General features: G+C 34.1%; 1 protein-coding gene across 41 annotated transcripts in view; it reads right to left on the bottom strand.

Annotated features, from left to right (window-relative positions):
* CLASP2 (cytoplasmic linker associated protein 2) overlaps positions 1–24141 on the bottom strand; it is a 170537-nt gene that overhangs the window by 30549 nt on the left and 115847 nt on the right. For 9 of the 41 annotated variants that reach the window (XM_072033163.1, XM_072033162.1, XM_072033147.1 and 6 more), the window contains 11 exons: positions 21917–21940; positions 19036–19053; positions 16966–17067; positions 16793–16819; positions 11634–11804; positions 10613–10720; positions 6504–6566; positions 5686–5792; positions 3074–3097; positions 2382–2626; positions 1679–1742 (listed from right to left, as the gene is read on the bottom strand). In XM_072033163.1, the coding sequence (XP_071889264.1) occupies positions 1679–1742; positions 2382–2626; positions 3074–3097; positions 5686–5792; positions 6504–6566; positions 10613–10720; positions 11634–11804; positions 16793–16819; positions 16966–17067; positions 19036–19053; positions 21917–21940 (953 nt within the window). Of the gene's footprint in view, positions 1–1678; positions 1743–2381; positions 2627–3073; positions 3098–5685; positions 5793–6503; positions 6567–10612; positions 10721–11633; positions 11805–13832; positions 13860–16792; positions 16820–16965; positions 17068–19035; positions 19054–21916; positions 21941–24141 lie in introns of all 41 variants that reach the window. The other 32 variants (XM_072033151.1, XM_027451515.3, XM_072033169.1 and 29 more) reach the window with 16 other exon arrangements.

The raw sequence follows: 24141 nt of genomic DNA, 5'->3' as shown, positions 1-24141 counted from the left end.
ATATTCATGAATTATTATTGGTTTTGCAACATCAAAAAGCAGGCATGCTTTCAGTGACTAGAATAGGTGCTAACACCTGTAATATCACCTTGGCCAAAACTTAGAACTCAAAGCAATATTATGTCAAAATGACCAACTAACAAAAATATCAGCTGGAATGCAATAGTTCATAAAGGCCCAATGAAAAATTTAAAGTGCTCTTCAGAAACGTACAACTGTATTTTGGAGCACTCTCATTCTCCTTCCCATATTGTAATCCCAACAGTATCTCCAGGGTAGTTCTCATAGATGCATAACTACTATATTAATTAACAAAAGAACAAACAACCAAAATCAAGACAAGGTGCTATTCACAATTTTGTTACACTTCATTTAGAAGCCAGCATTTCAATATTTAGTTTTCTTTACTCTTTTTAAGGGAGTGTTTTCTTTGGTTACTCCTCAACTTGGCTTTAGTTGTTTCTCCTGGATTTCTGCAGTATGTGAGCAATTTAATACTATGTTCCTATGCACAATATGATTTTCTTCAAAATATACTGTGTCACAGATTTTCCAGCAGGAGAAATACGGGCAGGTGAATATTAAGTTAACCTGTCAAGATTTTGTATCTCTCTGAATTTAGTTTTCTATCAGAGGAATCTTGAAGACTGAAACATATGTATTGCAAAGCTGTTTTTCAGGATTCTGTTGAGAAAAGCCAATGGTTTGGATATAACTACTCTGGCTCTAACTTCAATATTTTATCAGTTTTGAAATATGGACATGAAGTGCCATATGTTCTACTCAACATAAAGATAAGGTTTCTTCCATACAAGCCTCTACGTCAAACTAAACATGAAGTTGCCTGTTTTCTACATGGTATCATTTTAACTTTGTTCAACTCCATATTCACTTGCAGTCCTTTTGCTAGGGGAAATTATTGCAATAGATTATATACATATATATCAAGCTGCAACAGTAACCCATCTCCCACAAAAAATTGTAAAACAAAACAAAACAAAGAGCAGTAACTCAGTTAAAAATATTTAAAATGCTTTTAGAAAACAGAAGTTTTCTACATATTCCACTCCTTGTATCATCTGTACTGGGTCTTCACCACTGTAAAATGAATAAATTATTGTATTTTCTTTTAAACACCAGTATACGCTCCATCTTATATTCAATATTATCAATGATGTAAAAAATTATTCAAGTGTCAAATGCCAGCCTAATCTGTGAAACTCGAGGAACACATTATCAGTTATGACAAAGCAAAATATATACCTTGAAAAAGAAATAAGAAAATATTTGGTACAGTTCAGATTCATCACATATGATTTAGACTACTTTATGTTTTAAATTACTACAGCTAGGTGTTCTATTTCAGAGGGAACCACTAGTTACATTGAAATTGCCATTAAAAACACCAAGACTTCCTAAAAAAAATTACAAATTTTGAGCACAAACTGCCAAACTAATGAAACAAACCTTCACTTTATTTCAATTGTCTTGCAACAAAAGGTGGAAATTATCTTGATCAAAACTGCAAATGAAGTGGTTTCAGATCCGATACCATTAACTGCTTACAGAATACAGTTTGTTAAATTTTTACATGTGCAAGTGCTGCTGACATTTTACTGAAGCTGGTCTTCTGTAGGTTTTCAAACTTTTACTGCAAGAAAGGAAAACCTAAACATACCTTACTGTGAGGATCAGCAAACATTCTTGTGAAGATTTCACACAGCCTTTTCAATTCAACACGGCTGTCAAAGTGACAAAATACAATAGTCAACTCTGCTGCTACTACTACTGGTACACTAATGCATAGCAATCAGTGAATTCAACAATACTGGATCAAAATCTAGTAAATGAAGTAGAAAAAACACTTTCTCTAAGACAAATAAAAATGTAATGATTTTGTCTAAAATAGACTTTCAACCTAAAAATCTCTCATCAATCTAATTCACATACTAAAACAGAGCAAAGGTCATTTTGAATTCGCACTCCTGACTACTGTAACAGAGGAGGTCATGAAAAAGACATTCTTAGTAGCTAGCCAGTAACAGTTTCTTCTGAATAAATAACCTACTGAATAAGACGTCTGTCATCACTACTAGATGCAACCACTTTGAAAATCTTCTGTGTTGTAAGAACTCTATTGGTTTTTAATTCCCTTTCTTAAGCTAAGCTTTTTAAACAGATTCCATGCCCTAGTAACCAAGAATGGACACCAGTTTCCTCCTTTCTCCCCCATTCTTACTCTCAGACTTCCTGAGAGTAAGATACCCTTCTTCCCCTCTTCCCAACTTTCCACATTCCTCAGAACATTAGCCTCCTCTTTTACCTTCCTTGCCTTTCATCAACTTCAAAATAAAGATTTTTCTACTAATACGTTTTCTTACCTTAAAGTTCTCTGGTTCTTTAATAAATTTTGCAGGCCTAGAAGGCCTTCTTTCCTCTCTGACCAGTTGGAGCTAGCACAGCGATTTAGAACTTCAGCCACATCTTCTGTCTGTCTCATATATGTTGGTATGCTTCCATTCCTAGAGCTGTAGGACCTTTCTGAACAGGCACTTGATGCATCACTGTTGGCATCATCATCTGAGTACATCCCGTAAGACTCATATCTTCTTCGCACAGGCTTCTTCTATTGTTCAGAAAGACCCCACATTAATACTGATTTTCAAAGAAATTATACATATACATTTATCAGCAGGAACACCTACACTTTCAATAATCAGTACAAGCCCTGCACTGACAAATGACTCCAACTGTCCAGCAGTTCAAAGCAAGATAATAAAAACATTTTAACAGGGTAAGGCTTGTGTAGAATTCCAAATACAAAAGCAAAGCAAATGGAAAGAAGACATACATTTGATGAAACGTTCAGCTTAAAGTTTATTTGTGAAAATCCATAAAATTGCATGATAGGATGACAAAAAGGTTGTATTGAAAGTTAGTTATTGCGCTTAACTTTACACATGTAAATGTAAGAATCAGGTCTAAAACCATATTTTCTCATTTTAACTTACTTTTGAATCGAACATGTTAATAGTAAAATTAAACTACTGAAGAAGGAAAATAATTTCTATACCTTAGTCCGCATGTCTCCTAAGAGCTGACAGCAGTAAATTATTGAAAAGAAACAGAAATTGAGAACAGGAAGGTAAGGCACAGCAGCACTGTGACTATTAAACTAGCTGCATTGGAAAACATAATCTTTTGCAAATTTGACTCTGCTCGCCATATCTGATTGGTGTATCATACATTATCAATAAAAACTTTGCTAAGATTCAATTTCCAGGAAAATATTTCATATCATCCTCTTGTTGTTCACAAAGACTTCTCTGTCAAAATCTTTCTCTTATGCAGTAATATCTGAGCATGAAGACTTGACATGTACAGCCAACTGCTAATCATGAAACTTTCAGCCAACTGCTAATCATGAAACTTTCATTTAAACTTTGTATTTCCGTATACTGCTCCATCTCTTTATGTTTAGCATTGATATCTAAAATATTTAAGTTGTCATTGCAACAATAACTACAGAAATAAGTTTTGAAAATGTCCTACACAATTTAATTGTATAATGCAAAGTCCCAAACACTTTAAAAACAAGAACAAGCCAACAAAACTAAACATAAAACAAAGGCCAGAGGAAAAACATACTGTTCATCCTAAAATGAAAAACACAAACCACAGCAAAGTAACTCTGCCATTCAAACTCTGAAGTTGAAGCAAGTAGTTAAAAATCCAATCCCATTACATGTTCAAAGAAGCAGAAGTAATACTGGTCATTTTCCCCTTAATTACCATTTGCACTGGGTTACTTTTGCTGGCTGAATAGCTTAAAGGATACCTCAATACATACTGTTTATGTAAGCTTACTGTCAACAATGCATGTATCCATATACGCATAAGAGAATAAATAAAGGGATAAAAATCACAAGTACCAAAGCAATCCAGAATCTTTGATTTTTATACTGTAGATTATAGCATCCTGACAGATATATTTTAAAAACAGAACTCTGAACAGGAGCTTTAGTCTAAACAAGAGGTACATTTTCATAACCAGTTTTCCGTCTAAATGGAACCATTTGCACAGGACAACTTGTATATGTAGAGTATTACAGGCAACCAGCCATGATAATACTACAGTAATCTAATTTTGCTCGTCTTGATCCTTCCTAGATTCTAGCTAAAACACATATACCTAAACTAATTTTCCTCTAGCACGTCTATAAGCATCATGCTATTCTGCATCCAGGTAATACAAACAAGTTTCTGTGAACAGACCTCATTGCTTCCAAGCAAGGCACATTCAAGTCTCAAGAGCAGTCATTAGAATCATGAGTTTCTCCTCAATTTATTACTGATTTCCTACTATATTCTTCATCAAGCTAAATCTGAATAAGCTATGAACTCCTGAAAGTACTACAGATACTCATCATGTAACATCAACGTGGATAAATCTTACATAGATTTTTCTAATTGTAGCTAGAAACATTAAATATCCCATAGATTTCTTCTTCATTGCACCCTTAAAAAACAACAACAACAAAAAATCTAGACAATCTAGAATGAGTTCCAGTTCAGTAATTAGCATTCTAGATCTCTGCTGAAAATGTTTTTCAAGTTCATGCTATCAAAAAGGGTAAACTCCATTGATCAAATACACCGTGACTTGTGGCCATGACCAAGATTTCACAGATCTCTCTGCCTGTGAAGGCACACAAATTTTAAGCTAATGTGTCAAGACGACAGTATTAGCCAGGAAATCAACAAACTGGCAGACTGTGAACATGACTGAGTTCTTCAGATTCTTTTTCCCTTCAAATTTTCTCTCTAAGTCCAATCATACCTGCCTGCAACACTTACATTCATTAGAGTCTAATTTGTAGTTTTTTTCCCCACTGATGTTCCAAATAATCTTTCTATTATAATAGAGCAACAACAAATTCCTTAAAGAATTCTGGAAGCTTTGTAACAGGTACGTATGTATGTATAATGCCATGCAAATAGCAAACAATACACGATAAAAAAGTAGAGAATTCAAAGCATCAATATTTTAAATTATTTGAAGATTTCAGCTTGCTGGTGTCGTTATCAGAAAAACAAGATACATGACATGCTTCCACTTAGGCTAACTGGGACAAGGAGGTGAAGAAGGAGCTAAAGAGATCCCTTTGAAAAACAGTAACATTAAGACTGAGAATGACATAACTAGCTTGAAATTCTCAGCAACATTTTGAAAACAGAAACCAAACCTTGTTATGTTATCAGAACAACTTTAAATGGAATTCCAGTGTACTTTTAGCTCTCATCATCCCCAGCTCTGAGAAGCCTACCAACTTCAACATATACAGAAGTTCGTGTAGCTGTTGTGGGATACTGCTTATTAGGGCTTCCTGCACGAGTGGCTTCTTAAGCTACTCCAATAGAACAGCCCAAGACCATTTCCTGCCTGCCATGGAAAAGTCATGTTTCTCAAAAGACTTTTCTAAGACTAGATGGAATAAAAATTTTTGTATGGAATAAAAATTCCAATACTTTGCATCTCTAGCAATTCTGTTTCTTCCCCTCCCTCCTTCCTCACCCCACACACTTAAAGGCAATAAAATAACAAAGTTCTTTTGCATGCTTCAGCATACAGACACCAATTATTTTAACAGTGTATCCTACACAAGGTAAGTGCAAGATTCTTACCAAGGCATCTGCTACTGCCTCTTCCACATCAGAACCTGTGTTCAGAACTCGCATAGCACTAACTGATGATGACAATCTACTCGACTGACTAATTCCAAAGCTGGTACCTGTTATAACAACAACAAAAATGAATATATAAACATTTCAGTTAGAATTGGAACACAGAATATTAACACCACAAAAAAAACAACAACAAAAAAAAACCCAAGCAGAAGAAAAGCATTTGGTTTATGCTTCTATTAATTATGTATAGGCTAAAATACTAGCTATTTTAATTCTGCACCCCTAAAGATATCAGCAAAATGTACGAATGAAATAAAAACCAAGAGTCATACATGAAGATTCTATTCCAATATCACAGAAGCAAAAACATGACAAGCCAGTGGTTTTAACTAAAATAATCTGGTGCTGGCCATTTTGGTATTTTTTGTTTGTTGAACATCTTCATTTTGGGTTTTTATTTTCATTTAAAAAGAAAGCAATTACAATAGAGAGGCTACAAAGAATACTGATTAGAAAACTACATGCACAAAGGATGCTCTACAAATACTGAAAAAAAAATAAATGGAAAATTAGAAATCCTGCAAGTAAAAATAAAGTGATTGTTGTTAGGGAAGAAAAGAATTAACATTGGGTCATGGAGGTGGAGAGAAAATCTAGCAGCACATATACATCTATCTGGATTATTAAAACCACAGAAATCAAATTAATGTAAATTATATGCTTTTTAAAACTGAACTATGAACATAACCAAGTGGGTGGGGAAAAAACATCCAGGATGACTGCACAGATGATAGCAAAATGTACTCATCCTTCACCTGTAGCCCCATAAACATCAGGAGTGTAGAGGGCACCAGTGGATCTGGAGTGATGTCTGGAAGCTGCAATAACAGGATCATATAAAACCCTATCTATTACCATGGAATCAAAGTGCTGCAATACTTGCTTAAAAGAATAAAAGAGTATTTTTCAAATATATTCAGCTTTAGAACAAGAAACTGAGCATTACACAGAAGGAAAGAAAGCTTCAGAAAAGTTCTTCAATTACGTAGTACAGATAAATTTATGTATGTTGGACATTTAATGCATTTTTTAAATGATTCAAAGCAGATCAAAAGTATATTTAAGTTCAAAGAAAAAAATGTGTAGGTACACACTCACACACACACACACTATCAGATTCTTCAGGAATACCTAAAAAGTTCCACTGATATCGTTTTTCCATTGCAGAAGTAACTCAATTCTACATGTTCAAGTTAGAGAGAGAGAACTCATATATCAAACAATGTAATCCACAATGAGTGACTACCACACAAACTTGCTGGCAGTTGACAATTGGTACTAGCTTGAGTTCTTGCATATGTGCAGATAAGCCAGCCTCAGTTAAAAATCACCAATTTGCAGATGAAAGTTAAAATGATTCAATTTTAATTAAAATTTTAAATGTAATGTAATTAACATTTTACATTTGTTTTCTTTTAAGTAAAATGTGAAATTGAAATGTTAGTTAGTATGGCTCAAGACAATTCTTTGAAGTTATGGAAAGTTGGAATCAAAGATCCTTAATAACTTCTGAATACAACGAAGAACCCTTTTTCTTCTGACACTTGAATAAAAATGGCCTTTTACAGATTCTAAAAAAGTTGAATCACTATTGCTAATGTTTTTTCTTAAACCAAGCAAAATTAACGTTTTTAAACAAGTCATCTTCTTTATTCAGTTCACTTAAGTTAGAACTTCACTATCACATAAATGAAATTTGCTTTGCAAAATTTAACAGAATTCAAGTGTCCAACCAAAATGACACAAACCCCAGATATAACAATTTAATAAAGAACTGTAAATGCAAATATTTTATGCCTTCTGGATACATAAAGTAGTGAAAATAGAAACCAGGAATTCAATGAATCATCCTTTACTCTGATTAACATACACAATTTAATAAAAGTCTCTGATTTGAATCAGAAAACCCTGACACGGACCAAATCACATTTGGGAAAGCACATACTTTTAATTTGAGTGAACTACAAATTGATTCTGAGCCGTGTAAAGGTCCCACAAACAACACTGCTTTTTTCTCTTTAAGTTCCCAGCTTCTTATATAAAAGTATAGAAATGTATCTTATGCCAAGCTAAGCCTGCATGCAGTTGTTTAGCTGGGGAACTTCATTTTGCAAATAACACTTTATAGAGTACTTGGTTCTTTAAAACATACATCTCAGCATGGAAAAGGAGACAGGACAGAGCATATAAAAACAAATGCATCAAGACTGATAGAGTTTGAAGTACAAGCAACAATGGGATAAACCTTTCCCTTATTTTCCCATCAACAAGCTCTGAAAATAAAAGGTACAATTAAAAAATAATAAGCAAATAATTCAAGATGATCTTGTCTCCATACGCATTTGAATTATGCTAGGCAAATTTTTAAGACATTGCTATGAAGCTCTACTGGATCAAATTATCTCTTTCCAAAGAAAATTTTCAAGAATACTCTTTGTACCTCTCAAACACCAGAAACTGTGGAAGTATTTACTTTTAAATTTTATTTTAAGATGAACCAATAATAGGACTCAAAATAACAGTTTATTTCTTGACTACAATATCGAATTTTTACTGGCCTGGTGTTTAATATCTGCCAGATGTACGAGAAAACTGGTACTTCCATATAAATTACCAATCCCTCGCTTCTCACGAGTGGCTGTTATCTCTCACTTTGTAGTCCTATATTAAGATGTGAGATTATAGAAACACTTCAGACAGAAAAGCAACTAGATAACAATGCTCCAAAGGGCTTAGCATTTCTAATAAAAAAAATCCTGAGAAACAGACAATACAGGTGACATTTCCTCCCCTCCAATTCTACATGCAACTGTTTCCAGCTACAGATACTGAGTTGAATTTGCTTTATGCAACTGTTTCCAGCTACAGATACTGAGTTGAATTTGCTTTTTTCATCTTCTACTTGTACTCTTGAAAATATTTTTTTTTCTTTTACAGAAATCAATAATATCCCATAAGACAAAACCAGTCCAACAAAACACTGAATGGAATTTGAAATCCATTAAGTAGATAGAATCATTTGTTCCAGATATAGCTTTTTATTTTATTTTGAGCTCTGAACTCATATAGTTACTCCTTTGTATTCTCTATGTTATCAGACAATTCAACATATTGTATTTGTACAAGTACTTGTTCTGATATCTAACACAAAAATTAAATTCCATCTATAAAAATAAAATCTCAAGTAGCATCCATCCCAATGACCCATTAGCTAACACTATTATGTTTGATACAGATTTATTTATTTATTAACAGTATTTGATCAGAAAAATCTAATGTAAATCAGATGTCACATGCATGAAATTGAATTCAAGCTGTAGGGTAGCAAAAGTAGCAAGGAAAGATCCGTTTCTGTAGTGCATGTGTTCTGCACTACAGTGCAGCAGCTGTGCTTTAGTAAAAGATAGATTTGTTAATGGATCCTGCAAAACATCTACTTTTAATTGAATTTCCCAAATAAATAGCATCTGGGTAAATCAGCATTAGTTCTTGAAACAGCCTTCATTCAATTAACCCATGCTTTTCCAGTGAAACTATGGCTGACAGGAAGCATGCTGCCTTTACATAAAGATATCCAATGCTAATTAAGAGGACAGTCAGGTGCTTAAATTTGAGATAAAAACCTAAGATTCACTTGTTTCAGAATAAACTTAAAGACTGGAATCGTTACACCCTAAACCGCAAACTTCACTTGAAAAAAAGGATTCATATTTAAGATTAAATGAAAGGTAACATCAATAAGAAAAAAGATCAGTTTCGGAAACAGAGTTCTGTATTACTGAAACAATAAAAAAAAAATCTAGCACTTAAAATACTTTCATCAAAAGTTTGCTATGAATTTTGCAGCAACCTGGACAAAAATACATGGAGATGAGAGGTTTCCCTAATCTTCAGTCAGAAGCATGTTAAAACTTTCCCATGCCTATTCATGTTTCAGAAATGGACGCCAGCATGACAGGTCTACAAAACCTTTTAAGTATCAGGCCAATAAACTGAAGCACTTAACTGTAAAGAAAACTTTTGCTTACAGCAGCTCTAGGAATGAAGACAAAAAATAGCTATATTGTGTGCATGAATGTTAGAAGTTTACAAGTCCTCTTTTCTTCCCTATATAGCAACATGGTTCAATTACTTAGCACTTTTTCTACTCTGATTAAAAATAGACTGCAGAACTGTACTTTGGTTCATCTGCTTGGATAAGGACTTCACTACTTGCCCTGTTCCTTTTTAGGAAACTAAAAGCAGCCTTAGAACACAACTCTTCAGCAGAATGGTCCCTTACCTGCATCACTACATTTACTCACTCTATAAGCAAAATAAAGTGTAATTTTAATTTTTCCCCTACAGAATACTGTGATGATAGTATTGCTAGGACAACATAAAATGAAGCAGATTTTCTTCATATGCACCAAGACAGTTCATTGACTAGGGAGTAGTTTTGAGCATTAACAGATCCTACTTGTTGATGCAGGGAAAGGTGGAAGATGACAGCCAAATTGTATTCTAGTTGGTCAAGTCCTTTAACTGTATCCAAACAATAAATACTCTAACAAAGAGAAACAATTTCAAAAAACTTTCCAAAAGCAAAAATGACCTTTCAAAAAAAACCTAAGTGCTATAAATCACACATCTTTCCAAGCTCTTTGATTTAAGGTAAGGCTAATACCAGCAAAGCATTTAATTTTGAGGTGTACAACCCATTCACACATCGGTCAATTCTCCATCAAAGTAAATGGTGAGCGAGCCAAAAGAATGGAAAATCATGGTGGCCCGTTACAGGCTAATGGAGGAGGCGTGGATTCATTAGGTGCAAATAATGAAGTGCAAAGGCAGCCATGCACAACAAGGGGCTCTTAGTACTTACCAAGGGGTGGAAAAGAGCGGACAGGACTTGTGTCCCTGCTACTTTCACGGCTGGCCTCCCGACTGCACCCCTGACTCACACTAGGCCGAGGAATGCGGCTGCCTCGTGCTAGTATGATTCAGGGTACAGACAAACAGCAGCACAGAAGGGAGAAGACATAAGAAAAGTTGCAGTTTTAATGCAATTCTGTTTTCCAGAAAGATCAAAGATGTATTTCTAAGAAAAGGCACTTATGATTATGTTGCATTTAGGTATTAACTGTTTCCACACACTTTCTTAATTGTGCTAAATTAACATTAAGCATAGCCAGTTCAATTAAACTATTTCTTTGTACAGCTAAAAAAGTGGATTTCCCAACTCTTTACAGAATGGTTGAAACACCTCAAAAAAGTCAGAGTAAATAAGCAATGAAAAATAATCCAATCAACAGTAATGCAAATGAAAACTTCAGCTTTCTTAAGATGAAAAATGTAAAGACATTATAGCTGGGGTAAAAAAAACAAACAAACAAAAAACACAAGATAAAAATAAAGAACAGCAGCAATACCTCTGAAATCAAAAAATGTTTTTCAATAAAGTGTATTAAAGTGCAATCAGGCTATACTGTGAGAGTTAGGAAGCATGACATTAATTTTTGTACCATGAAAGTATATACACATGCACACATATCCAGAGGACACAGAAGTTGTAAAGAAAATCTTTTCAAAATGGTAGCACTTTCATTTAGAGGATGTAATACTTTGGGGAGAGGGAATTAAGAAGAAAGGAGACGAAAGAGAGAAGGAAGAAATTGAGGAGAAAGAGAGTAACTACTGCATTTTGACAGCACAAAACTCTCAGCTTAAATTTTAAAAACTGTCTTGTGTATCAATTACTAGTCTCAGCATCCATGCATGTTTTACGTTTTTGTCTATATGTATTCTAATTTTACCAACTACCCGTAATTAAATGCAAGCTGTAGTTATCTAGCACGTAAAGCAAAAAGGTCTATGAAGAAAACAAGTTATTTATCAATTCTTACCTACTGACAATCGAGAAGGACTAGCTTCTCTACTGCATCCCTGACTTCGTGGGATTTTGCTTCGTTTTTGTGCGGTTGCAGGATTCACTAACACTCTCTGAACCCCTGTGTTCATAGTAGAAAGTGTGGTTGTTGTCAAAACTCTTCCAGGAGATCCAGATCTACTGCCAGCTGAAGGTAAAATGAATGAATGTAAGTAACAGCATAAAAGATAAAAAAACAAACAAACACCCAAGATTTAAAAAAAAACAAACAAACAAAAACAAAACACACATTAGCAGGGAAGTGGTGGTATACTGAAATGGTCTGACAAAACTTACAAGGTAAAAATGTGAAATATAAAATCCTGGTCCCCCTGGACAAATTCTTATAGCACTACATACAAAGTAGACACAATTATCAATAGGTATGCTCAAAAAACCACAAACATTATTTTCTATTTTTGTTAATAGTTCCAATGTCCCTGACATGTACATTGGTGTATTTTTATTTTATTTATTTTTTAAGTTGCATGGTCTCACTAATCACATTTTCTATTAAAAATAAAAAGAACATCTAGAAGGCTAAAGGGAACAACTTTAAACCAGTGACTTCATCATTATTCCAGCTTTTCCAATACCAACAGTACTTTAATAAAAATAGGTATAATTTTCTTAACATATAAGCTTTTCTTCCATGCTTCTTAAAAGCACGTGTTCTTCAAGCACTACTCTTTGAGAAGCTAACTAAAATGTCCCTGAAGACAATTGAAATATTCACGTTGATTTCTGTGGAGGTTACTCCACAAATTCAAAGAAAACTGTTAACTAAGCTAAAACAAGCTAAAAAAATTGATCAAAACATTCTATTTAAGCACTTGTGTTTGTTTTTTTTTTTATAGCTTACAGTTTATCAAAATTGTACATTCTGAAGTACTGTAATTATTTACTTCAACATAGCATACCCACTATGAGAAACTGGTCAATGACCCCTAGGTTATCTCCATCCTTTGGTATTTCAGTTGCAGAAAATTTCAGTTCTAAGCCCTAACGAACAATCCATTCTTCTTTGACCAATTTATACAACAAGTTGATATAAATGTACTCATATATCCAGCTGCGGTATTTAAGTCTGACCAAATAGACATATCGAAACGTAATTTTAACCAAAGTTTAATTACATACAAACATTCCATTCAACTTTTAAAAATAATCACATAATCCAACCATATGACTACAGCTATGCTATCAAATCTGTAATTTTAACACGCAACAATCTCAAGTAAATTTCACAGGATACTTCTTATGAGGCATGTTTAAAAAAAAAAAGGTACAAGTTTGTTAAAGCTTAACTATACGGGAAATGAAACAAAATCCCAAACAAAACAAAACATATGCTGGGTGGAAGGGAGAAAACTAGAACAAGATACCATGCATATACTTTCAGATTCATTGTTTGAATTCAAACTCAATGTGGTTATTTAGCAAAATGTCCTTTTCCAAGCTATGGACCTATTCAGCAGAAACGATAAAGTTTTATACAGCCTGGGAAAATCAAGCATAGCTTCTATCCTGAACAACAACAACAACAAAAATCTATAAAATTGCCATGGTCTGCAAAAGTTAAGGGTCTGGCAGTTTCTTTATGAAACTTGAACTTCAAACTATTATGCCTTCTTCTCACTCACCAATACTTATCTCTAATCCAATGAAACCATTAGATAAAGTTTCCACTGTCCCAGAGACTTTTAGAAGATTTTCTTTGATAGGTCAGAAATTTGAAAACTTGCTCTTGTCAAAATATGCTGATGGAATGCAAACTTTCATTATTCCACCTTTTGTTTAAAATCTGACTTGCAAAGTGTACCACTACTGCCTACGTAAACCAAATACAGCTGAAACATATGAAAACACATGAAAATAACCTGAAAACATTATTCTAACAACAACTGCATTGGCATACTGTTGTCAATATTACCATCAACAGTGGATCTAAAAAAATTAAAGCTAACTATAAAAAGCACAGCTTCTAAAATGGAATTACAAAATGACAAAACCCTTCCAACCCTACTGCCTTCTAAATAAAAATTGCATCACATTAGATAAGAGCAGCATATGGAAAAAAGCAAGCAAGAATTTCTGCTGAATAGGGTCCTTAAAATGAGATACATAAAACAGGTGATCAAACAATGATTTATACACAAATTCTGTAGACTCTTACCACCAATGGGGTTAGCAGACTGTGATCCTGAACAAGTGTAAAGGCAGGATTAGGGTAGGGGTTTATAATCCATGAAGAGGGAGGGAGCACAGCAGATTTTAAAATGGATGGCAAATGGAAATAAGAAAGCTTTAGTCATTTCAGACAGGAAAAAAAGCTGCAAGGGAGTTATGCTAAAGCAGTGCTTTTAAGTAGCTTCCACAATTGAAGAACTAAGCTCAGATGCTATGTACAAAGCAGATGAAGCAAAGCTGCACAAGCAAATTACAATTCTTCAGCTTTCTAATCAATAACTGGGTAATACTGAAGAATTACATTTCAATTAAACATGAAAATGTAGCCTTCAAGTTACTTTAAAAGAATACTAAGTTGCCAAAGAAGTTCAAAAAATTCAACCGCTGAACAAAAAATACACAACAAGGCCAAAACGTATTTTTAAGACAGACAGTAAAAGAGCTGAGTTACAAGTGACGTTGATGACAAAAAAAAAAAAAACTTTCACAATGGCACATCTGAAAAAGACTTGCATATAATTCTGGGTTTTCCTCTCTCATAATTTATTTGATGTCTAAAAGAAAGAATGTTTCCATTCAGAAATTTCATTCTTTTTCTGAATGAAGACTGTAATAAAATTTTAGCATGCCTTGCTGAATTACCTGGCAAGCAAACAGAAAATAGGAAGGAAAAAATTGAACAATTTTTTCCATGGATAAAGTTAAAATTATGGAATACATATTGTATGCACATTTATTTTCTGTTACAAAAAGTATCTTCTGCAAATCATTCTGATTTGCAAGTCTTTCACTTAACGACCTTTGAACAAAAACACGGAATAGTTTTAACCCTAATTTTATATAAGGGTCTGTGTGACAGTAGCTTTTTGTTTGTTTAAGAAATATAAGCTTAAATCTAATATGAAATTGTTCTCCTACTATAAGTAGAGGAGAAAAAATAATCCCGTGTGTGTGTATGGAATCATCATGAATCTTGCTCCCCAAAATGCCGTTAAATTTTTCATTTACATAAAGAAGCAACACCCAAACAGCAGGTATAAGCAGGTATACAGTGCCTGACAATTCTCCTCACCTGTCCGTTTGTATTTGCCCTGTTTATCTTCCTTAAAACATCTCAGAATTTTGTTCTCCCCCACTTACAGGTTATAATGAGCTAAACTGAAGGCATCCGTTCTGAACAGAAGCAGTGACAAAATGCTCTGAATTAAAAGAGCTCTATTCATATATTTAACTTTACACATCATCATCTACGTAGACACACACACACCTAGTTATTTCAATATCAATTCAGCTTATCTCTTTAGACACTGATACTGTGGAAAAATGAATTTTCTTAAAAAAAAAAAAAAAAAAAAAAAAAGGAAAGCTTCAGGTTGCTTCCCTGATCAAAAGTTAGTTTAATGTGACACGACATTTAAATAGTAACCTAAAACTTCTCGTATGATAAATGTAACATCTGCCCCCACCAACAGTTTATCAAATACCTTAAGAATTTATCAAATTTCTTCAAACTACAAGTATATTTTCAAAAAGCTTATTTCCCATCTTTCTTAATCCCAACAAAAAGAGCATTGCAGGTATTGCTCACTACTTTTCCTAATGGGATTTAATAAGACTTCCAGCCTTCTTGGTCCCTACATTATTAATTCAAATATTCTTCGCTTATGATATGGTTTAGTTATCTTAATCCTGAAATAAAACAAGTCTTTCACAACCTTTGTTACAGGTAATAACTAAGTTTTATTTTCAAGCTCTCATCCTACAAACAATTGTGGGATTAGATAACTGTGCAGAAGTTTACTTAAGGAGAATTTCTGTTACTGGAAATTGTTTTGTTGTTTTATACTTAATAGTTCAGATTTTCCGAAAATTTTATTTCACAAAAAATGCAAGCATTGGAGCAGATTTAATCCAACTGTAATTTATGGAAAACGAAGTCTATAATGCAAAACTGAATGGGAAGTACTCTAACATAAACATTTCTGCCATTAAACACAGAATTAAGGGGGTTTATTAAAGTAAAGTTGATATTGTTAGTCATGGCAAAAATAATTACAAAATTCAAAGCCCATATAACTTACTAGCTTTATAACATTTGTCTTGTCAAACTATAGGATTGGTTAATTTACTTAAATTTTATCATTAGTTTCTTTTTCTTTCATTGATTACATTGCATTTCATTTAATTAAAAGATGCTCAATGCATTTCACTAAATGAGATGAAGGAAGTCTGAAAACTACAGGTAGGTTAGTCAGAAGACATCTGCTGCAGACATCAGATAACATGAACAGATTACTATAGGTCAGCCAGCACCAAAGAATGTGAAGCAGTCGGGTCTTTTTAATTAACAACAGACTGCTCAACTAGATCAGAAATTTTGCATTTGGTTTGGTTTCTAAGCACACACAGAAAACTGTTGTGGATCAGCTGATGTACAATATGGTGTTTGTTTCAAACTTCTTATTTCAATGCAAGCTAAAGAATCGATTATGAAGTCAGGGTTTAGTGTTTTTTACTCCAAAGAATAATTAAGTATAGGTAATGTCTGCAATACCAAAAATGAGTATACACCCAAGAGCTAGAGCCTAGCCTAAAATAAAAACTGGCATTTCTGGCTGAATAAGTAAGACTTTTTGAAAAATGAAAGATTAGGTTTTAAAGCTAACATTGAAGGCACCATTCAGCCTACCCAATTTTCTGTATTACTTGTCAATGTAGAATATGTAACTGACACAGATGTTTACTGGTATTGTGCGTTGGGTGGCAGGGGGGTGGGAAGGAGGGAAGAATGTTGAGAAGTTATAATTGAGGACAGAGTTTCATTTCCTGTTACTTTATCTAATTGAACTGGCAAACTAAGACCTAGCCTAGTATTTTGCCCAGAGAAAAACAACATGAATCAGAAAAGCATGCAAATACCACTGACCCAAAACACTGAAAAAATACCTTCATTTTTCTCTGGCGATGAAGAACCTAAGGCATAGAACAACAACTCAGTATGTAGCTTTTTTTTTGTTTTGTTTTTTTTTTAAACTTTGACTGTAGCCATTGGTCAATGAATATATGCTTAAGCATTTGGCCTCTTTATCAAATATATCTGAGAAACAGAAAATACATACGCTGAGACTGAGAGACCACTTTGGTTCTACTCCGTCCTCTGGAATCTGTTTTAGAGTTTCCAATACCAACAGACGGTGTTGAAAGCTTTGTTCGTACACGACCTATAAAATAAAATTTGCATTAAATGAGTTTTTCCACAGCAATGTAGAAAGCAAAGCATTGGTAGCATTTACTAATATTTTCTTATGTTTCTGTACATAAAAACAAAGCACAACATAACTGGTGAAAGTTCACTTGGGATAATTAGTAGATATTTGAACACCTTGAAAGACTTCAGAGTTGAGGGATCAAAATACTTCTAATGCTACATGCTTCAGTAAACAATTTACACATTACCATTTAAACGTGCTGAATTAGATCTCGATTCCTGTATAAATACGTTGATTACATTATAAAAAGGGAAAAGCGTGAAATACAATAGGCAATATATCCACTAATGTAGCAGATACAGTCCTCTCATAATTACTTTTGGCTGTAATTCTACTTTTGCTATCATCAACCACAAAATGAATCTTGATCATCTGTCAAGATTCATTTGATATCTGTCAAATAGGGTTCTCAGGCTTCTTCTTAGCTTCAGTATTCTTTTTATAAACCTGAATACTAGCTTTCCTATTACTGGGGATTCTACTGTCTTCTTGGCTTTGGTCATAGTGACTTCTGCTGGATTTTCCAATCCATTTGTTTACAGCAATTTGCAAAGTCTAAGTACATTTAAGTACATATAAGTGTCAGCATGATATAAAGAATACTACTCCTCTCAACAGATAGAAGAGCTGAGGAAGAACAACTAAAACAATGAATTCACTTCTCTCCAGTATGCCAAACGATCTTATCTCAGGGTTAAATCTTTCTGCATTTTTAGCCATATTCCACTATGTTTAGTGAGTCTGGTGGAATTAACAAGGTTAGGAAGACCCTTGTTGGATGAGTTATATGAGTTATAAGAAACCAAAGGATTATTCATAAAAAAAAAAAAAAAGGAAAAAAACACCTAGTAGAGTTCTGTACTGTTTCCTATGCCAACCTCTCAAAACAGTAAAAAAAAAAAAAACAAACAAAAAGAAAACAAACACACAATGCTAACCATACTTCTTCAAAGTTTCATAAATGAAACCCAAAAAGCTTGTGCAAAATGGATCTAGCTCAGCAAGTAATCCACTTTTACAAACGGCATAATTAAAATGTTTTCTAGACACAGAGAGTCAATGTTTGACCCATAATAATTAGGTTGACAGACTGTTATTTAGTTCTAGCCTCTTTAAGCTTTCCACACCAGAATTTGGAGACCAACCAAGTTAATAATATTCATCCAAGTAGAGGGAATAGCCATAGATGAGAGTCTATAAGAAGAGAATCAGGATAAAGGAGGTTATTCACTAAACTACTAGAAAACAATCTGTTAGCAAGACTAGTTAAACGAACTAGTCCAAACTCTACTAGTTATCCCCATGCAATGGTAATGTTTTCCCACGAAATGCTGAGACTGCAAGGCATGTAACTTTGTTCAGAATTTGGCCCAAAAACATGGGAATACAGAGTGCCACTATTTCACTGCTATGTGAAATTACCAATTGTAACCCGGTTCAATTTCAAAGTAAAAACAACAATTTTTGCATTTGTAAGGCAAAAGAGTTCACTCACATCGAATCTCTCCATCCATTCACTAATGACAGGTTTAAACATTAACATCACATTGAAAATTAATTACCAAGTCTCTACGAAATGAGGAATAGCAGCACTTGCTTCCCAGAGCATAAGCACATTTGATGAATTTTTGTGACAGAATTTGCTTTAAAAAAAAATAAAGACCTATAAAGCTCCTATATTTTCACACTGAAAATGTTAAGCAATTACACTTCTATTGCAGATGAGTACTTCAGAATTAAAATAAAAGCAAAAGAATTTTTAAAATACTATGACAACCAAGTATTAGATGCATAAGCTATCTGAAGTTATGAATCTCCACAAAGCCCCAGAAAGACCACATTCTACTTTCAAAGCTTAATTTGTATCAATGGAAATATGAAGCTGAAAATATTAGCTGTTCTAACAAAATATTTTCTTACCATCTTCAGAAGCTGTTCCTAAACAGAAAAAAAATAATAAAATACATGATATTCAAAACAGTACTGTGTCTTCAATTCCTTTTTTGAGATTAATGTCATGAATCTGGAGAAATTTTATCAAGTCAGGAAGAACTCCAAAGCTTGTGTTGCAACTCCATTATTGAACTGAAGCAGAATTATCAAGAAACATCCATACTACACTTTTAGTGTTTTACAGTAAGTTAATACATAGCACCACCTTCCAAATTTGTCACAAAAACATGGGAAACAAAAATAGGGGGAAAAAAAACAAAGCCAATTAAATGAGATCCTGATCAAAACAGACATTACAAATATTCTAGTACCAGCTCTTTTGAAAAAATAAGACATACTGTTTTAAATCATCTCTGAGAAAAATACCAAAAGAACAGCGTTTCCCACACTGGACAGTGATATTTCAATAAAAAGTGAAGGAGTATTACTATGAATTAATTCTGTGACTATTCTAAAAATCTACATATATGATATCAAGTTTTGCCCAGAGAAGTGATTAGATATAAACTGAGCATGCTGTAACCAGATCACACTTGAAGAAGTATGCCATGTTTAACAAGGGTAGAGTGACAAAATGAGCCAGACAAATCTGACATCAGTACATATGAATTTATGAGAAACTATCTGAACTCTAAGGTCTCTTGAAATAGATCTGCTTATTATGAAAAATGTATATACACTATCAGTGATAAAAATGGATTAAAAATCAAAAGGGTAATCCCATTTTTGGGAATTCTATACTGCTCTTGCCTTTTAGGAGAACTCTAATGATTAATACCTTCTGCTATCTTGAATCTTCCTAGCACTGACTTACTCATATTATAGTATCCTTGAGCCACTCCCTCTAAAATGTTGCTTGGTGTAAATTTTGATCCTTCTTCACAAAATCAGTTACAGAAATATTTATGCAGGTGATCCTCAGTTTTCCTAAATCAAATTTGTTTGTCTGCCTTAAGAAACAAAACAAAAACTAACCAAACAAAAACAACAACAACCACCAAAAAATAACATTCTTCTACAGCTGCATCTTGGAAAACTGTTCTCAGCAACACCTAAGCCAGACTAACAGAGCTAGCTTGTCCTAGAAGGGGTAGTTCTGCTTCTCCTTTCTCTGTCTTTGTGCCTGGTTTAGACAGCTGACAGCTGAAAGATCACTGTCAGTTCCAAGAGCTAAAAGAAAAAAAAAAAAAAAAAAAAAAAAACAAACAATAACAACAACAACAAACACAGCAAAATGTACTATTCATTTCTGCTTTATGTAATGAGTTTTCCAGAGTTTGTTCAGCTCCAGTGGTTCATAACAGAGTATTACGAAGAACTAGTGAAAGATTAGTGGCAGAAGGAAAAACAATTATTTCTTGCAGGTTAGATCAGACCATAAACCACAGTTTGAGAGTCAAGGTGTGTTGATTTTGTCTTGCATGTCATCTCTACAGATTATCCTACAGAAAAAAAAATGTTGCTCTGATCAACTGCGTAGCACTTTCCCTACTTCTAAACAGATGTGCGGGACACCTGCCACTAGGTGTGACTACTGGTCTCAATAAAAGAAAAAGCCTATACACGTGTCCATCAGAAATTTTACTCCTGGTGAAAATGTGCAAAAACTAATAAAAGTAAATAAACATTTGGCACATACAGCCTAAATCTAATGCAATACAAGGAAATCTGATATGGAAGTAAGTGAGAAAGACACTACTAAATCTAATGCAATACAAGGAAATCTGATATGGAAGCAAGTGAGAAAGACACTACAACACTGCACGAGAAAAATCATATCTTATTAAAGTATGCTGGCCATTTGCAATACTCCTAAATGGTTAAAATTCTTTCCCAACGTAGCTCTTGAAACTGAAGATCTGCACTTTCATATCGCTTGGGATTCAGGGTTTTCAGAGGTCTACCTTCCTACTGTTTTCATTTCTATGCGTATTTTGTACAATTATTTCCTCAGGAGACTCAGTAATCTAAGAAAAGGAAAACAATACCTGCCTTGCTTCCAGTAAATTGCTCGTTCTTCAAAGCATATATTGTTAAAATAACATATGCCAAAAATTATGAATTAATTAGCAAACATAGTTGACTTATAAAGTGTTCCCCAGCAATAAATTACAATCAGAATTATCAAGCCTCAAGCTGGGACTCTGTCACTTCATTATATGGAAAGTAATACTTGCACACACCTGAAATAGTACAATGAGCGCTATAAGAAACCTGATTCTCTGTGGTTTTGCAGTTAGGATAAAAACATATGCCAACTCCTTCCATGAGTTTTAAGAAAGTTAGCACTCAAGTTTAGCTGGAATACTTGGTAAACAATTTAAACAGGTAGTTCCTCTTAATAAACTATTACTGAATAGAATTACATAGGATTATATGACTTACAGATACTTAAAATTATGTGGTTAAAACAGATTCTGATGGAGTATTTTTAAAAGTAAGATTTTACTTTTGTTTTAAAAGCACATAATTATCTGCCTCTTCTGCTGTTCTGCCAAAAAGTCAAAAAAAAAGACTTTAAAGGTGAAGCTATGGAAGAACATAATGAAACTAGAGCTAGTTAAGGCATTTATTCATTACAGAATTGATCCGTAATTAACAGAGCTTTTATTTATTTTTTTTAAATGGGAGTAATATCCAATTTCTGATAAAGTTTCTGTTGCTTATACAGATCGTTCAAAACAACAAATACATATATACAACATACATATTAAGACAAAGATTGCATAGGCATTAGTGAAATACTACAGTATTTGTTAATCAACAGACATGCAGTAAACATCAAATATTTCACATAAAAGACTAAAATAATTAATAGAATTAGAAGGCAGACTAAATAATTTCTTACCATCCATCTTGTCAGAAGTATCCTCTTTGTTGAAAAAGTAGGCAAAGAAACACGGAAAACTTAGTGTGTTAGAATAAAGGTGTTCACAGCAGAGTCATAAAATATTAATTAAGGAAAATACATTAATATTAAATCAGCAGACATGTCTATCTAATTTGTGCATGTATAAGCTAACTTAAGTAAAATCGGTTTCCCTCAGCCCAAGGTATTACAGAATGGGGTAAAAGTACCCTGCAAGGGATACTGAATCTTCTCTGTATTACCCAGATTTGAGCAAGCCCTTATATTAAGATATTAATCAACTGTTTCTTGCTTGGTGTTCAACAGCTACTGAAATATCAATATACGTTTATGCCATTACAGAACTACAATATTTTCATTTTCTACAAATCTTGGTACTTCACATGAAGTCCCTTCATTGGGTAAGGGGCAGAACAGCAATAAACATCACAATAAAGACAAAGGCAAAATGGGAGAAAGTTCCACTCTAGTTTAAAGCATTAAAGATTTACCAGTTCAGTGGGAGTGCAGTGCATACTCTGACAGTAAAAATCAGAATTAAAATATTTAATGTGAGATACACAATTATGGCTCAAGTCTCCTTAAAAAGGACATTAATAATTGACTAGCTTTGCTATCCTTAACATTCAGAATTTCTAAAGTAGAGAATGTCCTCCTGCTTCTAGAACAGGTCTTAAACAACAACAACAAAATAAAAACTACAAGAGCATACAGATACAAATAAGAATTACTCTATTAATAATAAAGTGGGAAGGGGTAAGTGGAGACAATTGCAATTATGCTTATGAACTCGTTGTCTGAGGCTCTACAATTTTCAGTGGTTTAATCAACAGGTAGATGTTTCTCTTTAAATAAGCATGAGAATGTGTCAGGATGAAATTGAAAAGTACTCCTTTTGCGTGGTTCTAAATAAACCTTTGTCTCCTTCACTATTACTACCCTCATACCATCCATAATAGGATTTAACTTTTCTTCTTTCTATTGCTAGTATCACATTATGTTATCACTTCAATTCAACACTGTATTCTTTTCTACATCTTTCCGGACTCCATCTGCCAGAAAGACAAATCTTTCCAGCTATTCAAATCCGTCAAGAAAAAGCTGACTTGGACTTACTGCCCATGTATTCACCACTCCCCATCTACAAACCACAACAAGAATATGCTGTTTCTTTATCTCGATTATTTCCCTGAATAACACCACCACCATTTACTTCCTTGAAAACCTCTGTGCTTTTCTCAACCCCTGCTTCTGAAATTATTGGCATAAACCACACATTGCCCAGGACACTATGAAAAAAACAAACAACAACAAAAAATATTCTAAGAGCTAAATTTCTGTGAAACTTCTAAGAATGAAGCAGTCCCTGTTTTCTGCTTGACATTTCTCCATCCTACTCTTCCTTCTGCTACTATGTTCCTTGTCACTTATATTTTCCTATGATAAGTCAACTTCAGCTTCATCTATGACTCAGAATACATCCTGTTGCACTCCAAAACAAACTAAGCAACACTCTCAACTTGAAGAATAATCATCCCACCTATTTCCGACTTTTAGAGATTACGTTGGGAGGAACTGAGAATGCCCTCAAGTGATAACGACAACAAGCCTATCTCCTCCACCAAGCAAACTGAGCAGCCTAACTTTGATGTCCGTCTTCTTCCCAGCAGGTTCTGATTCACACCGTGGGCACTAGAGGGAGCCCACACTCCTATGTTAAAGGCCTGTTTTAAGGAGACTATTCAGCAGCACTGCCAATACTCAAACTTGGTCCTAAAATCAGTGAAGTTTAGACCACTTCAAGTAGGAATCGATGACAAAACAATCAACGTTGGGAGGAGTATAGAAGTGTTGTCAGGGCCTGCAGGGATGCGACAATGAAGGCTAAAACCCACCTAGAGATGAGGCTTACAAAAGAGATAAAAGATAATAAGAAGGTTTTTTTTTTAAAGTATGTAAACAGTAAAAGGAAGACTAGGGATAATGTGGGTCCCTTACTGAACGAGGGGGGTCTCCAGGCAATGGGAGACACCAAGAAGGCAGAGATACTGAATGCTTTCTTTGCTTCAAGGACTCCCCACCGGGACTCCTTGGTCCTGGAGGGAAGAGGAAGAGTCTGGGAAGTGGAAATCTCCCCCCTTGTTGATGAGGGAGTGGTTCAGTAGCATCTGAGTGGGCTCAATGCCCACAAATCCATGGCTCCC

This window comes from Anas platyrhynchos, chromosome 2 (assembly GCF_047663525.1).
Source record: "Anas platyrhynchos isolate ZD024472 breed Pekin duck chromosome 2, IASCAAS_PekinDuck_T2T, whole genome shotgun sequence".
Classification (NCBI taxonomy): domain Eukaryota; kingdom Metazoa; phylum Chordata; class Aves; order Anseriformes; family Anatidae; genus Anas; species Anas platyrhynchos.
This window is presented reverse-complemented; position numbering and strand designations above follow the sequence as displayed.